General features: G+C 42.7%; 1 protein-coding gene and 1 long non-coding RNA gene across 4 annotated transcripts in view; both read right to left on the bottom strand.

Annotated features, from left to right (window-relative positions):
• Positions 1 to 365: 365 nt before the first annotated feature.
• Gm12865 overlaps positions 366 to 23,489 on the bottom strand; it is a 100,061-nt gene continuing 76,937 nt past the window's right edge. For all 3 annotated transcript variants that reach the window (XR_868061.2, XR_868060.2, XR_868059.2), the window contains one exon: positions 366 to 746. This is a non-coding gene — a long non-coding RNA (predicted gene 12865). The remainder of the gene's footprint in view (positions 747 to 23,489) is intronic.
• Olfr1329 (olfactory receptor 1329) lies at positions 18,913 to 19,854 on the bottom strand. Its single transcript, NM_001011870.2, has one exon. The coding sequence runs from the start codon at positions 19,852 to 19,854 to the stop codon at positions 18,913 to 18,915; it is 942 nt and encodes a 313-aa protein (NP_001011870.2).

The following is a 23,489-nucleotide window of genomic DNA, read 5'->3' on the forward strand; positions in this document are numbered from 1 at the left end:
GCAGGAGCTGATGCAGAAGCCATGGAAGGATGTTCTTTACTGGCTTGCTTCCCCTGGCTTGCTCAGCCTGCTCTCTTATAGAACCTAAGACTTCCGGTCCAGATATGGTCCCACCCACAAGGGGCCCGTCCCCCTAGATCACTAATTGAGAAAATGCCTTAAACAGTTGGATCTCATGGAGGCATTTCCTCAACTGAAGCCCCTTTCTCTGTGATAACCCCAGCAGTGTCAAGTTGACACAAACTAACCAGTACACATCCCCATTAAATGTTTTCCTTTATAAGAGTTGCCATGGTCATGTTGTCTCTGCACAGCAATAACACACTAAGACTGTTCCCATATATATGTATACATACAAGTAAATGTTCAAGTACACACACATGCACACACACATGTAACTTTAATTATTTCTAACTCTACTTTTCATGATGACTCTTAAATGCTTTAACCTCCATTGTGGTCCCCCACCCACCAAAGGCAGTTGAAAGAAAGGATACAGTTGAGCGGTGCAGGGAAGTGGATCTGCTCAGAAAGGTTCTTTGGAGCTACTCCCATCTGTGTTGTCTGGAAGTCAGCAGTTCAGCTCACAGGTTCTCAGCAGCAGCTTGATCCACTCACAAACACTTCACAGATACACTAATTGTCTGGTTCAGTAAAGTTGGGATGGCAAACACAAGTCAGCAGCAGTGGCACTACCTAGCAGAGACACCCAGTCCTCGGCCTCAGCACAGGTCAGCAGGGGAGACCTGGAGGGACATCAAAGAGAAGTTCTTAGTGGTACCAGTAAAGCCTAGCTCCGCCTGCATCACTGTCCATCAGGTTCTATTTATACTCCCTCCAAACATCACATGATCTCCTCAGCTATTGCCTCGCCACTTGTCTTGTCTTAGCACGTGTCTGTCTCAGTTGACGTCACTGTGCCAATCAGCCTGAAGTTGTAACTACTTCCAGGTATATCTAAGGCATCATTCTCAAAACTCAGGAAGGCTGAAAGGCTGGTCAAATGCTGGGCAATGGGGCACTCACTAGAAGCATCTGGTTAGCTGACTCAGCTGAAGAAACAAGGATAAGTCACACTGACTGGACTGATTGACATCAGCATTCAGCAGTGGACACTCATGACAACTGATGACTCTGGTTCAACTCCAATTAACCAAAAATATCCAGTGAGCCATGGACCAGGTGCAGGGTGTGCATAGCCCTAATAAGACTCTCCCTGTTCCCATGTCAATGGATGGCAGAACCAGATGCCAGGCAGAAAAAATGTCACAGAAAGAGCAAAAGCATCTATTAGGCCTACCAACTGGAGGTCTCTCCCACCCCACACCCACGCCCCAAGAAATACTTCCTATCAACTTTTTTGAGCCTGGCCTTTCACAGGGTGGTCAGAAGGCCTGAGGGTGTGCTCCAGAGCCTTGGATTAGTATTCCAAGGTGCCCACCCCCAAAATGGATTGGCCTTGAGAAGGTCCTGGAGTGAAGGATGCAGTGGATGGTCCATCTCACTGGAGGACTTCAAAGGATAATCCTGAGAGAACAACCAGTCTGACAGTTTTGATCCAAAACTGAAGCAAGCTTTAATTAAATACTGACAGGTAAATAGGACTCTGGTGAGGTTCACCTCTGGGTGCCCAGGAAATAGCCTCAGTCACATTTTGTAGGGGCTTTAAAAAGGCCAAACCCACAATCATTGCATTTCCCAACAGGCCAAATCAGGAGCAAACATACTTCCTATTTCCTGACCTATTTCCTGCTTACATACATCCTGCTCAACTCTCTAATAAAAGACATAGACTAACAGATTGGACATATAGACAGGACCCAGCATTTTTCTGCATACAGGAAACGCACTTCAGTGACAAAAATGGACACTACCTCAGAGTAAAAGGCTGGAAAAATTTTTTCCAAGCAAATAAATGGTCCCAAGAAACAAGCTGGAATAGCCATTCTAATATCGAATAAAATTGACTTTTGTGCCCTTCCCCCAGCCTTGTATATGCTAAACAAACCCCCTAATGGTTCTACAATCTTGCTGGAGTCAGCACCTGGCCTTGCCACATTTGCATTTCCCTACAGGAGCTTTGAGGCGTTAACTGCGTACTAAGCTTGCTTTGCAAGTCAACCCAGGTGATGGGTCTGTGGAATTTGCCTATATAAATGCAAAACTAAAAATTAATATTTGAGTCTTGATCAGAAACCTTTGTCTTGGCTTTGTCCTTCTCTCGCCTGCCCGTCCTTTTTCATTTCTAGCCTCCCTTTCAGGTATACCCAGTTCATCCATGGCTGCTGGACAGCTACAGGTGACACCCGAATGAGGGGACTGAACAAGGGGCTGGGGAAAAATCAATTGAGAAATGCTGTCTTGGTGGATCCACAGAAAATGGAAGAAGTAACAAACAGCATAAATGCTAGCACTAGCCATAAATTTCATCTTTTGGAGGCTGTTGTTGTAGGAGATGCGTTAAAAAAAAAAAAAAAAAGATACAGACTAGGCTGAGTGAATGTCTACCCAATGCTGAATTCACCTGGGGTGTGACAGCACAATTAGAATGAGGAATTCTATATAGGCATTTGTCCACAGCCAAGAGCTGTATCAGGCAAGAAGAGCAGGGTAGGGAAGGAAAGAAAAAAGGAAAGAGAGAGAGAGAGAGAGAGAGAGAGAGGGAGGGAGGGAGGGAGGGAGGGAGGGAGGGAGGAAGGAAGGAAGGAAGGAAGGAAGGAAGGAAGGAAGGAAGGAAGGAAGGAAGGAAGTGAAAGGAAATAAAACTGTAATTCATGTAATGTATGTCAAATAGCCCAAAGAGTTGTTTGTGGGCTTTGAAACCTGGGGCTGAGAACATAGCAGAACAGACCAGGACATGCCCGGGCAGGCCCATCGCCTCCCTATCTCCCACCCCTCTGACCTAAATTAAATGTTACAGGCTGCTGATGTTTAAATGGACCAATCGTGTGAAACAGCGCCAATTCCTCCCCCAGCCCCACTCCTTTTCTATAAAAACCCCTAGCTTCCAAGCCTTGTGGTCGAATCCACTGTCTCCTGTGTGAGATACGTTTCGACCCGGAGCTCCGTCATTAAAATACCTCTTGTTGTTACATCAAGTGTTGTGTTCTATTCATGATTCTTGGGTGCACACCGAATCGGGAGCTGAGTGGGGGTTTCCCCACTAGGTTCTTTCATTTGGAGGTTCCACCGAGATCTGCGTGATACCCAGGAACCCCGAAGGACCCCTTGGAGGTACGTTTGTTTGTGTGAGTCTTGTTATGTTGTCTGTTGTCTAAGTGTGGCACTGCTGAATTTGTGTCTTAGTTTTTCAGTTCTGAGATTGTGGGTTTGAGCCCCACCTGTGTTACCAGTTCTGGTATTCTGTATTCTGGCAGCTGCCACTGTGGACCGTAAGGACCCTAGTGGCTGTGGGAAGACGACGGTCTATTTCCCCACAGGCTGCACCCTTGGAAGACATTCCGAGGGAGACCCTGGAGTGCCCGGGGTATGGAACAGTCAGGAGGACCTGGCTGTTGTGTTGCCTGGCAGAGTGAAGAAGAGTGAGTGCTCTTCCTGCCAGAGGAGTGGAGCGGAATCCCACTCCATCAGAGGTAGCGTTTGGCTGGTTGTGTAAGTCCAGACGCAGATGAGTATGCTTGGATGTCTTAGTGTTTTCTGTCTCTGTCATTGTGTTGTGTTTACTCTTATTCTTCACTATGGGACAGACCGTGTCTACTCCTTTATCTTTGACTAAGGACCATTGGACGGACGTTAGGGCTAGAGGACAAAATTTGTCAGTAAAAGTGAAGAAAAAGCCATGGATGACTTTCTGTTCCTCAGAATGGCCTGTTTTTGGAGTAGGTTGGCCAGCAGAAGGAACTTTTTACTTACCCACCATAAGGGCTGTGAAGGCCATTGTTTTTCATGAAGGGCCAGGGTCACATCCAGACCAACAACCGTACATCATAGTATGGGAGGACTTGGCACGCTACCCACCCCCGTGGGTTCGCCCATTCCTCCCGCCTCTCCGCCCTGGCACCAAGATCCTAGCCATCCAAAAAAATGGTGAGAAAGAGAAACCGAAACTACCGCTCGAGAGAGATGATGATCGCAGCACACCAGTGACAAAACCCCCCAAGATCTATCCAGAGATTGAAGAACCCCCTGAGTGGCCCGACACCCCTCAACCCCCACCGTATGCTCCCCAGCTCCAACCTTCAGCTCCCTCGGAACCCCTGCCTCAGGCCCCGGCCAGAGTTGTCTTAATAGCTCCCAACAAGAAAGAAAGAAAGAAAGAAAGAAAGAAAGAAAGAAAGAAAGAAAGAAAGAAAGAAAGAAAGAAAGAAAGAAAGAAAGAAAGAAAGAAAGAAAGAAAAAAAGAAAGAGAGAGAGAGAGAGAGAGAGAGAGAGAGGCAGGGAAGGAGGGAGGGAGGCAGGGAGGGAGGGAAGGAGGGAGGGAGGGAGGGAAGGAGGGAGGGAGGGAGGGAGAGAGGGAGAGAGGGAGAGAGAGAGAGAGAAGAGGGTATTCTTATTTATATGGAAAATGATGTAATACAAGCAAGTGTGGGAGGTGAGCCAAGTGGGTTCTGGGATATGGTGGTCGTTGTCTTGGCAACCAGTCTGTAGGTTGCAGGGCATGCTGTTAACTCATAGGTTTGGAATATCCTGGTGCCAACGGTTTTAAAAGCATAAATATGTTCTGCATGTCTTGGTTATAGAGTATTGGCTTATAAGTTATTGGGTAACATTGGTAACAAGAAAGTTAGCTTAAAACTTAGGGTTGGAGTCATTTTAAACAACAACACGTGGCATGATCCAACCCAGGAAAGCAGGTCTCCAAAAGATACTTCTAAATTGGGATAATATTTTATGTAATTCTTATCCTAGAAACTAGATTTATAAAGGATAGGATTTTTAAACAGTCTTTTTAATGAGATATTAAAAATTACACATGCATCCATATATAAGAACCGGCAGCCAGAAACTTTGTAACATGAAAGTAATGCTCTTGGTATTGATTTTCAAAGAGAATGGATTGTTTACACTGTTAAAAATTGGGTTTTTGCTTTCCAAAGTTGTGGTTGTACTCTGGTGTTGCAAAAGGAACTTAAAAATTATAGTTAAACTGCCAGCGTTCCATTGGCTGCAGTTTGCAGTCCAGTCACAGGCTCAGGATACAGGCCTGCTGCCCCTTTTAAAGGGGATCACAATGGGAGTTTATCTGAGGAACTGTAAAAGGCAGCTGGTAGAATTTTTGGTGCCTCATACAACCAGGGTCTGGCTATGACTGCTGCCTTGTGGGAGACTACAGTAAATATTTACATTTAAGTTAATGCAAAGCTCAGAGCAGCCTCAGTGGAGGCTTGTGTGGCAACCTTTTGTCTTGCAAACCCTGCCTACAGGAATTTTTGGGCCCTTGCCTCCAGGGACCTGGGAATAACTTTTAGGCCAAGGCAGCATTATTATAAAAGGATTGCAGATTTATCCAGGTGTTATAGATAATGATTATGAGGGAGAAATTAAAATATGGCTGCTTCCCCCCATGGCATTATAACTGTACCTGCTAACCTTAAACTACTAACTGAAGAAAAGGGGCTTTGAAGGATTTATAGACACTGGAGCTGATGTACTCACTCACCTCCAAGGGATTGGTTATTCCAATAATCTAAAACAAAGTTCAAACTTAAAATTTATGAAAGGTTAATGAAACTAGGAACATATGAAAGTATTACAATATGGCTTGCCTACTCTAGCTGCTATTTCAGGAAAAGCATATAGAATTATTATGGATTTGGAAAACTGTTTTTATACTGTTCCTTTGCATCCTGATAATTGTAAAGTGTTTGCTTTTAGAGAGCTTGTAATTTTGAATAATCTATGAAGAGATATCATTGGAAAAGTTTTGCCTTAAGGAATGGCTAATAGTCTAACATTATGTAAAAAAAAAAAAATGTTTCTGCTTCAATACAGGAAGTTAGGATTTTAATTCTTTCAATGTATATTATTCATTATATGGATATTTTATTAGCTGATCTCTCTGAATGCGTTTTGCTACAAGGCTTTGCTCTTATATAATGAGTTTTAAAATTCTGGGGATTAGTTTTTGCTCCAGAGAAGATTCAAGGGCAATACCTTTTTCAATATTTGGGACATCAGTTTATCCCAAACAAACTTTGGAACAGAAAATTCAAATAAGAAAAGATAGTTTACTTACTTTAAAAGGCTTCTAGGAGATGCTAATTGGCTAAGACCTCACCTTCAGCTCATCACAGAAGGACTTAAGCCTTTGTTTGATGTTCTCAAGGCGGATGCAAATTAACTAGTATGAGACAAGTAGCTTTGCAGAAAGTAAAGGAAGCTACTATAATCAATTGTTGGCTGTTTGCATGTGCCCACAGCAATTCTTTGGCAAAAGGAATCATTAATGTGGATTCATCTTTCTTCATCTCCAAGTAAAGTTTGAACACCCTATTATGAAGCTGTTGCTGTGTTAATACAGAATTGTAGGATAGACTCATGAAAGTATTTTGGAAAGAATGTCTTAAAAACCTGATGAAACATTTATTCCTAATTTCAAACACCAATTAATTTGGTTATTGCAGAATACTGATATTTGGCCTATTGCATGGCAAACGTTTTAGGCAAAAATTGATAATCATTATCCAAAAGACAAGTTGTTACAATTTGCTTCTATGAATGCTTTTGTATTTCCTGTAAGTTTGTGCATATAGCCAATAGAGAAAGTGCTCACTGTATTTATAGACAGCTCATCTAATGGGAAAGCAGCATACATAATTGGATCACATGTTTATTCTCTTATTTTCACTCTGCTTCAGCACATGTTTTTGAATTGTGTGCTGTAGCCATTGTTTTGAAATGTTGAAAAATCAAGCTTTTAATTTATTACTGATAGCCAATATATAACTCATGGTTTGAAATTGCTTGAAACTGTTCCATTTTTAGATACTGCGTCTCTCAAATTTAGCAATTATTTATGCAAATACAACTCAAGTTAAGGGAAAGTACTGTTCCTTTAAAGGACTGCCTTTGGACATTTACGAGCTTGTACTGGATTGTATGGACAGACCCCTTAGGGCAATGCCACAGCAGATTTGAATACCAGGCAGATTATAGGTCTTACACAAGAATAATTGGTCATATAATCTCATTCTTTAATAGTATTGGCTTGAGACCATAATTTGGTATTTCTAGAGAATGTGCACATCAAATTGTAAAAACTTGTCCTCAATTTCTACGTATACCACATTATAGTGTTAATCCTTGAGGACTTATATCTAATCTATTATTGCAAATAAATGTTACTCATATTTCTGATTTTGGAAAATTAAAATATGTACATGTGACTATTGATTCTCAGGCAATTTTTTTAACAGAAGCACCTAATAATGTAATTAGTCATTGCCTTCATTGTTTTTCTATGTTTGGTGTTCCAAATGAGATTAAAGCAGATAATGGAACTGACTATTACAGTCAATATTTGAGATGTTTTATAGACAATTTAATATTACCCATATTACTGGTATTCCTTATTATCCTAAGGGACAAGGTACTGTAGAACTTTAAAATAAACTTCATGAAAAAACAAAAAGGGAGGGGGAAATTATATTTCCATACACATAATTTAAATCATGCTTTTTATTTTTAAAATTTTAAAATGTAGAAGCCAAGGAATTTTCTGCTGAGTGTCTATGGCACCATACAACTAGGCATACTTATACCTAAGTGAAATGGAAGGACAACTTACTGGCATATAGCATGATACTGATCAGATATTTAATATTGGGAAGAGGATATGTTTGTGTTTTTTTCCGCAGGATACTGCAGGAGAGTGCTAGCTGCCAGAGTGACTGGTGAGACATGCTGATGCTGGGACAATAAATGATACTGACCTGTGGACTTGCTGAGTGTCCTGACAATGGTGACAGAAAAGCTGTATTGGACCTATGTTCTTGACCCACCTTTGCTTGCCTAGATCCCAGATTGGACAAGCTGCCTTACTTCAAGCTTTTAGACCTTGTGGAACAGAGAACATGGAGACCCTGGAAACTGCCTTAGAAAAATTAATCAAAAGGAGAAGTTATAATGACTCTCCTCTTTCCTTTAATGTGATCAGTTATTATGACTCAACCATGAACTGGTATAGAAATCTACTAGGCCTTCAAAGAAGACCTAATACTCTTCAAACTATTCTGCAAAATAAAAACTAAAGGAACACTACCCAATTTGTAATATGAAGCCACAGTGATGCTAATACCAAAACCACACAAAGACCCAATAAAGAAAAAGAACTTCAGACCAATTTCCCTTATGTACATCAATGCAAAAATACTCAATAAAATTATTGCGAACCGAATCTAAGAACACATCAAACGATTATTCATCACGATCAAGTAGGCTTCCTTCCAGGGATGCAGAGGTGGTTCAATATAGAGAAATCCACCAACATAATCTACTACATTAAAAAATTCAAAGAAAAAAAACCATGATCATTTCATTAGATGCTGAAAAATCAGTTGACAAAATTCAACATCCCTTCATGTTAAAAGTCTTGGAAAGATCAGGAATTCAATGTCCATACCTAAACTTAGAAAACACAATATACAGCAAACCAGTAGCCAACATCAAACTAAATGGAGAGAAACTTGAAGCAATCCCACTAAAATCGGAGACTAGACAAGGCTGCCTACTCTCTCTCTACCTATTCAATATAGTACTCAAAGGCCTAGCCAGAGCAATTAGACAACAAAAGGAGGTGAAAGGGATACAAATTGAAAATGGAGAAGTCAAAATATCACTATCCCCAGATGATAAATGATAGTATGATGAAGTGACCCCAAAAATTCCACCAGAGAACTCCTAAACCTGATGAGCAACTTCAACAAAGTGGCTGGATATAAAATTAACTAGAACAAATCAGTAGTCTTCCTATACTACAAGGATAAATGGGCTGAAAACTAAATAAGGGAAATGATACCCTTCACAATAGTCACAAACAATATAAAATATCTTCATAAGACTCTAACCAAACAAATGAAAGATCTGTATGGCAAGAACTTCAAGTCTGTGAAGAAAGAAATTGAAGAAGACTTCGGAAGATGGAAAGATCTCCCATGCTCATGGATTGGCAGGATTAATATAGTCAATACGGTCATCTCGCTGAAAGCAATCTACAGATTCAATGTAATCCCTATCAAAGTTCAAACTCAATTCTTCACAGAATTAAAAAGAGCAATTCTCAAATTTATTTGGAATAACAAAACACCTAGGATATCAAAAACTATTCTCAACAATAAAAGAACTTCTGGAGGAATCACCATCCCTGACCTCAAGCTGTACTACAGAGCAATAGTGATAAAAATTGCATGGTATTGGTACAGTGACAGGCAGGTAGATCAATGGAATAGAATTGAAGACCCAGAAATGAAACCACACACCTATGGTCACTTGATCTTTGACAAAGAAGCTAAAATCATACAGTGGAAAAAAGAGCATTTTCAACAAATGATACTGGATCAGCTGGTGGTCAACATGTAGAAGAATGCAAATTGATCCATCCTTATCTCCTTGTACAAAGGTCAAGTCCAAGTGGATCAAGGACCTCCACATAAAACCAAATACACTGAATGTAATAGAAGGGAAAGTGGGGGAAAGCCTCAAACACATAGGCACAGGGGAAAAGTTCCTGAACAGAACATGAATGGCTTATGTTTTAAGATTAAGAATTGACAGATGGGAACCTCATAAAATTGCAAACCTTCTGTAAGGCAAAGGACACTGTCAATAGGACAAAACAACAACCAAGAGATTAGGATAAGATCTTTAACAATCCTACATCCAATAGAGGGTTAATATCCAATATACAAAGAACTCAAGAAGTTAGACTCCAGAGAACCAAATAACCCTATTAAAAATGGGGAACAGAGCTAAACAAAGAATTCTCAACTGAGGAAACTCGCATGGCCCAGAAACACCTAAAGAAATGTTCAACATTCTTAGTCATCAGGGAAATGCAAATCAAAACAAGCCTGAGATTCCAGCTGACACCAGGCAGAATGGCTAAGATCAAAAACTCAGATGACAGCAGATGCTGGCCAGGATGTGGAGAAAGAGGAACACTCCTCCATTGCTGGTGGGATTGCAAGCTGGTACAACCACTCTGGAAATCAGTCTGGCAGTTCCTCAGAAAGTTGGTCGTGGTACTACCTGAGGACCCAGCTATGCCACTCCTGGGCATATACCCAGAAGATGCTCCAACATGTAATAAGGACACATGCTTGACTACGTTCATGACAGCCATATTCATAATAGCCAGAAGCTGGAAACAACCCAGATGTCCCTCAACAAAGGAATGGATAGAGAAAATGGGTACATTTACACAATGGAATACTACTCATCTATTAAAAACAATGAATCCATTAAATTCTTAGGCAGATGGATGGAACTTGAAAATATCATCCTGAGTGAGGTAACCCAATCACAAAAGAATACACATGGTATGCACTCACTGATAAGTGGATATTACCCCAAAAGCTCAAAAGACCCAAGATACAATTCATAGACCACATGAAGCCCAAGAAGAAGGAAGATCAAAGTGTAGATGCTTAAGTGCTTATTAGAAGGAGGAACAATACCTCAGAAAGAATAAATAATTTATCAGCAGCATCTGCAGAGTTAAAACCAATACTTTAAATAAATCTGACAAAAGTTTAAAAAAAAAAAAGAAGGAGGAACAAAATACTTACAGGAGGAAATATGGAGACAAAGTGTGGAGCAGAGACTGAAGGAAAGGCCATCCAGAGACCGCCCCACCTGGAGATCCATTCCATATATAATCACCAAACCCAGACGCTATTGTGGATGCTGGGAAGTGCTTGCTGACAGGAGCCTGATGTCTTATGAAAGGCTCTGCCAGAGCCTGACAAATACAGAGATGGAAACTTGCAGGCAACCATTGGACTGAGCTTGGGGGGTCCCTGGTGGAGGAGTTGTAGAAGGGACTGAAGGAGCTGAGGGGGTTTGCAGCCCTGTGGGGAAAGGGAGGAGCAACAGTGTTAACTGGCCAGACCCCCCAGAACTCCCGGGGACTGGACCACAAACCAAAGAGTACATATGCAGGGCCCCAAGGCTCTGGCTGAGTATGTGGCATCAGTGGAAGAAGCAGCCCTTGGTTCTGTGAGGGTTCAATGCCCCAGGGTAGGGGAATGCCAGGGCTTGAAGGTTGGAGTGGGTGGGTGGGTGGGTGGGGGAGCACCCTCATAGAGGGAGGGGAGGGGGGATGGGATAGGAGAGTTCCAGAAGGGAGATCTGGAAAGGAGATAATGTTTGAAATGTAAAGAAGGAAAATATCCAATAAAAAAATTCAAAGTCTACACATAGGATTGAAAAAAAATCAAAATTTAAAAAAATAATGAATGTTCAAGTCTCTTCACATCCTGAGGATCTGACCACATTTGGCTGTACTCTGTTCTGAAGGCCCCCTACTCCACAGAATCATTTGGTGAGAGACTAGAGCAATACACAAGCTGGGACCCTGTTTGGTGATGTATGCTGCTACCAGGACATTGACATTGAAGAGTGTATTTATACCACAAACAATACAAACCAGAAGCCCTACCCCTGCCCCTTGTAGTGCCTTTGCTAAGCATCTGACCCATGGCACAGACCCTAGCTCTTCTCACTCATGATGCTGACCTGCCCAGCAGCTTAGAAGAAGCAGTCACTCCTGCATAGAGACCATTCAGCTTTGGGCGTGGGGGAGGGAGGGTTAAAAGAACTGTGGTTCTTGGAGAGGCAGTGATTTGCCTCAGGGCAGAACCAATTTAGATTGTGTCACATATAGAATACAATATTGGCCACTCTTGTTCTTCAAATGGCAGAAGCACATAAAGAATATCAAGCTCAAGCCGGGCGTGGTAGCACACGCCTTTAATCCCAGCACTCAGGTGGCAGAGGCAGGCAGATTTCTGAGTTCGAGGCCAACCTATTCTACAGAGTGAGTTCCAGGACAGCCAGGGCTACACAGAGAAACCCTGTCTCGGAAAAAAAAAAAAAAAAAAAAAAAAAAATCAAGCACAGCTATGACTCTCTGTTTCCCAGGTAAATAAATAGTGACCAAACAGATGAGAAGAATATGGAAAGGTCATGCAGCTAGTCAGGGTGGAAACAACAGAGAACCTTGCCTCTTGGGCTGAAACTGAATATCCAGTGTCTATCATGTTCTTGATCATGTAAATTTAAGCTAATGAATATCCTCTACCCAAGACTTCTGCTGGTTAGAGTTGATTATGCCTCTTGGTGAGCATGGGGCCATCTCAAGAGCTGGAATCAAGGACTAGTTAGATTCTAGAGTTTCATTATGATCTGGATATGCCCATGAGGATTGTAGAAAATGGTGAGTTTTGAGAAGAAGCTGGCAGCTTCCCCAACCCTAGCAACCAGAAACTCTGTAATCAGCCCCCAGCTGATGATGCCTCATTGAGGGACCATGTAGGAATTGGGTCATTTTGGTAAGATGAGAACTTCAAAAGATTTTGTGAGTTTGCATCTGGAAAGGGAGGGTGGGGGAATAGGAGTAGGTTATAGAGATGCTAAACTCAAGCCCTGAAATGGCTCCTGGGGCCATCACATTGAGTCACAGCTTCCTAAGCATGCTCACAAGTGTTTTCTCACCAGGTCCCATAGCAGGCCTAGCAGAGACCTTAGGGCCTCTGTTTCAGGCCATTATGAGAAGGATGACAACAACACTAAACACTAGTCCTGAGACAAGGATGAAGAATTGCTGATGCTGGTTTTGATCATTTAGGTCCCCTACAGGTTACAAAAAAGATTTCAAAGTCAGCACCTCCAGCTTCCTATTCTTTATAACCATGAAAATGAAACACTTCAGAAGAAAAGGACTTCTCAGCATGGTGGGTGTGGTGGAAAACTGGAACCTCTGTGTGTTACCTGAAAGCTGTAGGTCTATGCATTGCCCCGGGCTCCCTCTTACACCACATTATCTGGGACTGGAAGATCAGTCTATCTGTCTGCTAAGAGTAACACAATTGAGGAATAAACAGTCAGAGTTAGCGAGTGGATGCTCTAAGCCATGAGTCTTTTATGAGAGGAGAGGATACACAGATTTAACAGGCTAATAGGATGGTAATCATGATGATAATCATGAAAGAAAAAAAAGAAACCACACCTTGTAAAAGGACAACAGTGGCACTGCTAACAATTGTAACATCTTACCAAGTTCTTCTTACTCTTCTCTCTGAAAGCAACTCATTCAGATCTGCAGCAGTCTGTGTGGGGCAGTGTTTTCCTCCATTCCAGGCAAGGAAACTGAGTGTGGAGTTAGTAATATACCATGTCTACAGACACTAATTTACATTCTAAGACAGAACAGGATGATGTGGTGATAGTAAACATTTAACAACCAACTCTCCAGAAGAATAGAAGCAAGAGAGAGTAAAGGCAAGTCTATCTTACAAGCCTGTTCAATAATCATGCTGCTGAGCCCATGCATGGCCTCCAACCCTTACAGCTGAGCCTGGTGTGCATAAATTCATTGAGAAGATTGCTAGTTGCATTGCTCATTGCTGTGGTAAAGTAGCTGACATAAACCACTTAAGGAAATAAAACATTTATTGAGAGTCATAGTTGAGAGTTGAGAGGCTTGAACAGGAATGTCTCCCTGAAACATATTTGAATATTTGGTCCACCGTTGGGCAAACTCTTTGGAAATGATTAGGTGTGGGGTTGTTGAAGGGAGTGTGTGTGCCTAGAAAGGCAGGGCAGTCAGGTGACATTTCAAAAGCTTTAATCATACACAGTTTTCTCCCTTTCTTTCACACTTATACTTGTGGATCAGATGTAAGATCTCAGCTACTGCTTAGGCACCATGCTTGCCTGCCTGCTGTCAGGGCTCTTGCTATGATGGTCATGGGCCCACACTCTGAACTTGCAAGCCCCCCAATTAAATGTGTTCTTCTGTAAGTTGTCTTGGTCATGGTGTGTCTTTATAGCACAAAAGGTGTCTAAGACAAGGGCATAGTTAGGATGACAGAGGAGTCATGCAACAGGAGGGTGAGTCACCTGGTCATGTTGCATCCCCAGCCTAGAAGCAGACAGACCAGTCCCAATGCTCAGGCCACATTCTCCTTTTCAGACTGTCTAGAACCCTAGGCCTGGGATGCTGTGGTGGTTTAAATGAGATGCTCCCATGGCCTCAAGAATTGGAATACTTTGCCCCCAGTTAGTAACACTGTTTGGATAGTTTTAGGAGGTGTTGCTTTGATGGAATAATTGTATCACTAGGGGCAGTCATTGAAGTTTTCAAGTCCATCACCATTCTTAGTGTACACCCGTTGTTACCTTTTATCTCTCTGAAACAAATGGTGACACCCACAATCAGGATGGGTCACCCCTCATCAGTTAAACATTTCAGGAAGTCTCATAAAATACCTCAGAGAAGTTTTTCTACAGTGATTCTAAATCCTGTAAGGGTAACAGTACAGATGACCATGGCAAACGGTGAGAGGAGAGACAGGAATGGGAGCTGACAGGTATCTACAGAGAATGTCCTTCCATCCAGTGACTGTTCAAACCCTGTTTTGTTGAGGACACCTGATGAAGAACACTATATATGACAGAATATGTTCACATTATCTTCCCCCCCACCCCTTTTTTGGTATTGCCTGCCATCCTTTATGAGTAACTCATACAAGTTACAAGGTAGTGGGATCTTTTTCATGCCAACACTTCCCTAAGTCCATCAGTATGCACCCCATCTGCCTTCCTGCTTTGTGTCCTTTTTAAAACTCCATGTGATCTAATTTGTCCTGGTCATCTAGCATAGTTGTAGGGCCATACATTGGAGTTTGACAATGTGTCAGGGGTCACTCGACTGAGGAAATCTGACTCTTTCTCCCATATAGCATATCAATTGTTAAGGGTGGGGAAATCAAGAGACCACAGTGAATTGTTGGCCAACTAGTTCTTGTGCAGGCAACCACAGATGCTGTGAGATATGAGTGCAGAATCCTATAATGTTCAAAATACATTGCTTTGCCTTAGACCTCCCCAACCTGTGGCTAATACAACCTTTCTGTCCCCTTTAAAATTGTCCTTCAGCTTTTGTCAGGAGGGTGACAAAAATCTATTACTTGTGACTGAACACTCCAGAGACATTTCTCTACACTCTGACAAGTAGATTTTCTGTGTTAGCTAGCAATCACTGCACAAAGAAGCTCCTCTGAGGAGGTCTGGGAGCTGGACTTAGCTATAGGCATAGAGAGCCAAGAGCCAAGAGAGCAGTTTCACACATGTTAGGTTAGCACAATAACCATAGTAGGTTAACCACTGAGCCTATGAGCTCTCATCCAACAACTTCTAAGAAGACTATCTATATCTCACTTCCCATACTTATTCGCTCCATTTTTCCAACTGCGTTCTGAAGACATCCATGACCATATAACCAACACACTGACCAGGGTGCACTAGACAATATTAACCCTCACCTGTTAGCCCTTTATTCCCCCAAAACAAAGGAACACCAAAATGTCTTGCACAGTGTTCTGTCCCCTGAAAGCTTTCTCTTCAAGACTGTCTTCAGGCAAATCCAAGACACACAACACAGTGTTCAAGCTATCAAGTTTCAGGTGCATTGGATACGTCATACAGAAAGGTTTGTAACCAGCATGAGTATGTTGTGGGAAATATTAAAGAGAAACCAACACATTTCTGTGCTTCACCCTGACACTGTCAGCCATGGCGACCTGGCTGGCCATGCACCAGTGGGCAACGGTCTACCTGTTTTATCTTGTAGAGATCCACTGGCCCAGAGCTCCCGAAATATCTCCACCCAGCTTGCTAAGTTCCCACTGGTGGATCATTACAACGCCAGCCCCATGTTTCGATACCCCCACACCCGGCCTTTGTGGTGCACATCTGGCAAACCCACACTTTGCTGCTGTACCTTTCTCTCTTGAACCTAGACTAGCCACTGCATGAAGAAACAGCAATACAAACATAATTCAGAAACAATGGTAACTCAATTGCTGGGCACAACAATTAAAGACCTAACTTGTAAGCCTTATTAAATCTAAATCCTCCATTGGCAAATCATGACAGATACTCCACTGAAACTGGGAGACACTCATAATTACATCTTGTCCTCATGCTATCCCCATTCAAAAAGACCTAACTTTCTCCTGCTTTCTCTCTTCCTCTGTCCAACCCACAAGTCCCACCTACTCGCCCAGTGATTGGCTCCTTTATTCATTAGGGAATTGGTTCCCAAGAAGTCATCTGAATATGTTACTGACTCCTTGTCTGCAACCCTTCCCAGGAGATGCTAAATTAGCATCAAAATACAAACAGCATTATGCCCATCCATAACAAGAATATGCCCCTCCCCTCAATCCACTATAGTGAACTCCCCTTAAAGAATGTAGGTTCAGACTATGGAGGGGATGTAGCAGCAGTAAACAACTTGAGCCATTTTCTCAAGCAATCTTCTGTGTTTACATGGACTATTAGAGTTAACTGGGTGTACACACTGTCATTCTGTGATGCACACCTCTGTGTACCAGCTCTGGGACCTTGTATGATAAATAACACCTAGCTCATCATGGGCAATAATGACATGTGGTCATGAAATGCCTTCTGGTACCTTCAATACTACAATTCCTATGGTTAAGATGCCAACACATTGTAAATTTCCCTACAATTCTATGTACCTCTACCATTGTCCTAGCTCCCACTTTTTTTAAATTTCCAAATGGATTTCGATGGAAATTGCAAGGGCCTCACAAGAGGCAAAAGAGTCATGACAAAAGAAGATTGGGGTGTTCCTGATTTGGATCTTAAAGCCATAGCAACCAAAAAAAATAATATCAGCAAAAGGTTCACATGGAATTTAATAGACGGTATCTGACATTCCAGACTTTGTAATGAAAGCACAAGAGAGTTGTTGACAACCATGTTGATTAAGCAATTAAGAGTTGTAAGGCCTTTTTATTGATGGTCAGACCCAGAGTGGGCTTAAACCTCTGAAGAACCTCTTGGTGCCTAATTTCAGGGATACAGATTTTGAAAGCAAAAAACACTGAGATAGATCAGAGTTAGATGTTAGACAATGATCAGAGAAACCTTGAATTGCTTGTCCCTGAAGAAAATTGCAGGCATTTTAAATATATCTTGACAATTATTTTGGTCAATACATCTGGACTATAGTCAAGGACATGAAAATCTCAGATGCATGGGCAAGGCAGATTGATGGATATAGAAAGGGAGGTAGAGGGTAGATAACTGGGTAAACAAACACAAAATGGAGTCACAGCAGGATAGCATTATGTTACTCATGTCAACATAAGCTCTAAACGTATTGTCAACCAATAACAGTCAAGGATGGAAATATCATGCAATGAGACAAATACTGTTTTCAACAGACAATGATGAGACAATGGATATCCACACACAAAATGATGAAATTGGATCCTGGCCACATGTTGTACACAAAATTACAACAAAATTAATCACTTTCAAAACTTTTAAAATATAAGAAAAATTTTCATGACCTTGCATCAGGAAATAATATCTTGCATATATTGAAAGACAAAGATATCAAAGTGGCTGAGTTGGATGTTACAAAAATGAGACCTTTATGATACAAAAGACATTATCCAGAAACCGAAATATCAGCAGGTCTTGTATCATAAGCACATAATCACATTACCTGGGAGATAGAGACAGGAAGATCTGAAATTCAAGACTATTTTTAGGTACATTGAAAATTCCAAGTCAGCATGGGATATATAAGACCTTCTCTTAACATAAACCCACAAATAAATAATAAATCCTAACTATAAATGGATTGAATTCAGTGCCCCCCAAAAAAACATGGCTAAAGAAAAAAATCAGAAGGGAGACATCATTAGGGAAAGAATAGTTCAAGCCCTGAATCAAAAAGGAATTTGCTGGTTGGCCAGACAAGAGCTACTCTGCAGCTGTTAGGCAAAGGATACCAACCACCTCCGTGGAGACAAGGGTCAGCCTCAGTAGTCACAGGGGAGACGTGTGCTCGGATGCTGCATGTCACTTGCAGCATAAGCTGAGACTTCCTTAACTTCCATTTGTACACAAAAGGCAGACTTTGTCATGTTGATCCACAGACTACTTTGAATTTAGGCAAGACGTTTAGTCTATGGCCTGTATCTCTTCTGTTCCACACTCTATTGCTATAATTTTAATAATGAGAACCTGTGCTGTACTACTTTGCATATAGTACCTCAGCCTCTACTGTTTCTATTACAATATCACTGAGCGCATGTTTCCTGTTGGTTTACATGTATGCAGTTGGCTTCTGGGAAAATACAACAGAATACATAACTCCTAGTTACTACTCATTTCTCTACTCTGGAGCTATACACACCAGAACACTTTCACATGACTTATGTTGCTTCTCTGTGGAAGTAAAATATTTCCCAAACTCTTGCTGTCAGGCTGTACCATGATGCCTTTTCACTGACAAAAGAATATGTGCAAAGAGAGGCTGATCACTTTTGAGAAGCCAAGTAGTTATAGGATTGATCCACTACTCCTTTCCTTCCATGATCAAATGTACTGTATACAGGACACTTCTTTCAGGATAGATCTGACACTGACTATATGAGTAAACTCACAATAACTTGCTAGTAAATGTGAGCAACAAGTAAGTCTTTGTACTTATAGTCTTGAAGATTATTGTGGTGTTTTCTATAGAACAGTAGTTCATCAAGGTAGCACTCTCAGTCTCATGAACATCCCCAGGTCAAGACGAATGTTGGATCAAATGTACAACATTGCTCACATTCAACAAGGACACTGTCTATGTCTTAAACACGGAACATTTTATGCAATGTTCATCTGAGGCTACAATATCCTGGTTCATGAATCTACCCTAGCATGTCCCATCACCTTGAGAAATGCCCTCTTGATGTCCTTGTTCCTCAGACTGTAGACCACAGGGTTGAGCAAGGCTGTGAAGACATTGTAAAAGAGTGAGACCTGCTTGTCTCGCTCAGGGGAATAGCTGGAGTTGGGCCTAAGGTAGATGTAGCTGGCAGGGACGTAGAAGAGTGTAACCACAGTCAGGTGGGAGGCACAGGTAGAGAAAGCCTTGCAGCGCCCCTGGGTGGACTTGATCTTGAGAATTGCCATGACAATACGAATGTAGGAGGCCACAATAAGGGAAATTGGAACAATAACCAAAATGACAATCAAGACAGAGTCCACCATCTCAATGACATGAGTATCCATGCAAGCCAGGCTACGCACTGAAGGACCTTCACAGAAGTAGTGGTTGACCCTGTTGGGCCCACAATATGGCAGACTCATGGTAAAGAAAGTATGCAATAAAGAAGAAAAGAAACCAGAGATCCAAGTCCCTCCTGCCAACCGTATGCACAGGCCCCAGTTGAGGATGACAGTATAGCGCAATGGATAGCAAATAGCCACATACCGATCATAAGCCATGACAACAAAGAAGGTGCACTCAGTCATACCCAGGGCACCGAACACAAACATCTGCAGCCAGCAGCCAGCAAAGGAGATGGTCTGAGAGTGAGCAAGAAGATGCACCAACATCTGGGGCACAGTGGTAGTGACAAAGCTCATATCCAACAGGGAGAGGGTACAGAGGAAGAAGTACATGGGAGTGTGCAGCTGTGTGTCCAGGCAGACCAGCATGATGATGAGCCCATTGCCCAGGACTGAGCTCAGGTAGATGAGAAGGAAGACAATGAAGAGGATGCTGTTGGTTGTGGGGACACTGGAGAAGCCAAGCAGGATGAACTCAGAAACCCAACTTTGGTTCTGCCCTGGAATCATCCACATGGTGGAGGCTGTAAGAGAATCCATTATTCTATGTGTTACCTGACACATGCCTGCAATAGAGACAGAAAGAGAAGATACAGGCTGAGAAGAGGCTCAAAGGTGAAGCACTGATGTTGTTCCAGGCGATCAGACAGCTCAAAGCTAAGTCTAACTCTAGATCCAAGGGATATGACTCCTCCTCACTTCCACAGGCCAGACACACACACACATGGTGCACAAACATGTATGTAGGCAAAACCCACGTGTGTGTGTGTGTGTGTGTGTGTGTGTGTGTGTGTGTGTGTGTGTATTAACACTTAAATAAATAAATGCTCAGATGTGGGTTCTGAGCTCAATTGGTCAGTAACTTGGATCCTCAAGTTACTGAACTTCCCTGTCCCTCAGTTTCTTCACCTATGAAATGAGGCTGAGGACCTTCATGGCTCTGGATCATGCTGAATATCTAATGCATCTCTCATAACTCCTGGAAACACCACACAATACATCACAGGTCCCATGCTCTCTCACGCTCTGGATCCATCTGTGGGAAGGCAGAGACAGAGGATTCCACAGCAAGAATGGTAGAGACACTGAAATGATGGGTTCAACTGAGAAACCCTGCCTCAGTGAATAAGGTGAGAGCAATTGAGGAAGAATCCTATGTCAGACTCCAAACACACTCACACACACACAAACACACACACACATGCACTCAGACAGGCATGCACTCACACACAACAAACACACATGCATGGACACACACACATCCACACACAAAGATACCACACAGGCAGGGAGACAAACACTAGACCTTGCAGAGAAAGTAAACAAACAGATGAAGCAGACAGAACCAATGTCAGTCAGACACAGGCTCACACACTTACAGTCATGTGAGTAATGACAGATGTTCTTTTGTGCAATACACTGGAGAAAATGTAGCCTTCCCAGGGACTGCTGATGGATCTACTGGTATTCAAGCAGAAAAATCGTTTTTACACATTTACTTTCATGTTCCTCTGCCATTGAAAACAAAAAAATCAACTCTGTGTGCACTGTATACTTGAGTGGTAAATCTGAAAACTATTAAATTTTTAGAATCAAATGTGATAAATATACTTAGCACTTTAGATTAATCCAAGGTAAAATTGCTTTTAAAGACCACTTTCTTCAAAGGGAAAATCCATGGTAAACCAGAAAACCAAAAAAGAGGTACTCAAAATTTTGGGGCAATGGGCTATGCACAGACAGCCTGGCCTCCAGTAGAGCTTAGGCCTTGAACCCCGGTGGGACCCGGTGGGTGGTGATTTCCACCTACATGGGATGGAAGGTGTTGAATCATGTCTCCTAGACCCCTGGCTCCTGTCAAAGTTACTGCCCCCATAGCCTCCACAGGAGAGGCCTGTGGCTATCAGTCATGTAGACAATGTCCCAAGTTTCTGGCATTCTGGCTAGACTCCTCCCCCACAGTTACCTAGCAACAGCAAGATAGCCCAGCCTACTATAAGAGGGGCTGCTTGGCTCCTCCTCACTCTCTTTAAGCTTTCTTACTCTCTAGCCCTCCTTCTCTCTCTCTTTCCCTTACCACCTCTCTCTCTCTCTCTAAGCTTTTACCTCTCTTATTCTCTAGCCTTTCTTCTCTCTCTCTCTTCCCCCATCTCTCCATGCAGCCATGGCCAGCCTCTCCCTCTCTTATTCTACCTTCTCTCTTTTCCCCTGCCTTTCTACAATAAAGCTCTAAAACCATAGACTGTCTCTGATCATAAAGGCCCTCCATGCTTGAACGATGGGATAGGCTTTCTCCTAAAGAGCCACTTCTAACCTCCCACCAGAAGGCCTTCCTATGCTGCAGCCACAGACTGGACTAAGGACATGAGAGAAATAAGTGGGAGATGAGGTGGTCCAGCCTCAGAGCCTGGCCTCCAGTCACTGCCTTCTCTGCTCTGGCACACAGGCTATCAAATGGGAGGTGAAGAATGCAGTCTTCAGTGTCCTTTAGTTGAGCTCACTGAGACTCTGCACAGACCAGAGCTCCTAGGACAGAGCTTATTATTTATTTACCCACAGTCCAGCTCTCCTGGACAGATTTCCCTCTTGTCTGACTGTGGGAGGCCCTGGAGTGTACTGAATGTAGAAGAATCCAAGGGAAGAGTATCTGAGGTGGGCTTTCTGCAGCATGGGAAAGCCATTCAGTCATTCACAGTCTCTTATGTTTTCCCAGCTCAGTGGCCTCTGATCTAGCTTGCAGTGTTCCTCCAGGCCTGCTGGGCCAAATCTATGAGCCCAGTAACATAAATGAAGACATCAGGACTGTGTTCCAGCCTAGATGATGCTACATATGGTAGCCCTAACCTACAAAGCCAGCTTCTGGGAGGATTAGGATCAGTAGTCTAAAGAAATTTGGTACTGTATAATGAGTTTGAGGTCAGGCTAAGCTACATCCAACTTACATACAAATAGCTTTAAGCTGTGTCTCTGTGATGTGGGAGACATCTTCAGTTACTGACCTTCACTGCTCCCTCATGCATAGGGCTTTCTGCTTCACTTGAGATCTTTGTGCTCAGGCCTCCCATTCTTTATTTATCAACATTATTTGAAATAGACAAGAGGGCAGAAGGAATCAAGGTTGAGACACAGAAGAAAGAAGAACAGGCAAAGGGAAGAAGTCTGGGAGTTTGAGATGTATGCACAGAGGACAAGGAGATGGATGGCTTGCCAGCTACTCACCTGCAGTCAATCGTATATCTGACACCACCCACAAGCCAAACACCAGTGACCACCTTACCACTTGTAAATCCAGGGATGTGTCACTCGGTGGCTGTTTCTTGCTCTTACAAGAACAAGGGGAATTCCCCCTAAAGGTACAGAGCTGAGAAGCATAGGATGGTAGGCAGCCCAGTCTCCAGAACAATGCCAAGGTGCTATGGACTTTGAGGGGCTGAATCTCCCAATTCCTCTGCAAGGATCAGGCAAGCCTGGCTCCTAAAGATAGTGCCTGTAAAATCTTGATTAACAGAGGCACGCTCAGACATCTTCACCTCTTCCCAATGGGGCCAGTAGCTGAGGTTTTATGACCCCCACCTCCTCTCTGAACCTCCCCCCTGAGAGCTCAGAAAGGCTCATTTCTGTTCCCAGTAGGGATGCTAAGATGCCTGGGATGATGTCAGCAAGAGCATTACAAGTGAGGCCCTTAGGGGCAGAGCAGGAGGAAACAGCCCATGGGTGAGAGGTTCCCTATTCTAGACTAACTGGGGAATTAGAACCCCTCAGAGAACAGGATTTGGAACTTGGTCAGCTGATACACAGGTTAAGGAATTAAGTTTTCATTGTGATTCCTTTTGTTGTCAAAACCCTAAGCCCAGACAAGCAAAGATGAGACCATGTTTGAGCCACACTCCTCTTCCTTCCTCAACTACCTGGGGCAAACCAAAGTCCTTCCTTCCCTGCTGTGTAATATCTGAGGAAGTTATGAGCCTCTCTGGTCAAAACAATGGGGGCTGGAGGTTAGCTATCATAAAAATGACAATTTGCTGCTCTTGAAGAGGACCTAGTGTGGTTCCCAGCATCCAAATGGCAGCTCACAACCATTAATATCTCGACTTCTAAGTGATCTGGTAGCCTCTTCTGACTTCCCCAGGGATCAAGCATGCGTG

The sequence above is a fragment of the Mus musculus genome, chromosome 4, assembly GCF_000001635.26.
Source record: "Mus musculus strain C57BL/6J chromosome 4, GRCm38.p6 C57BL/6J".
Taxonomy (NCBI): domain Eukaryota; kingdom Metazoa; phylum Chordata; class Mammalia; order Rodentia; family Muridae; genus Mus; species Mus musculus.

Excerpts from the sequence above, each read along its gene's own strand:
- Olfr1329 (NM_001011870.2), bottom strand. The coding sequence starts at position 19,854 with ATGATTCCAGGGCAGAACCAAAGTTGGGTTTCTGAGTTCATCCTGCTT.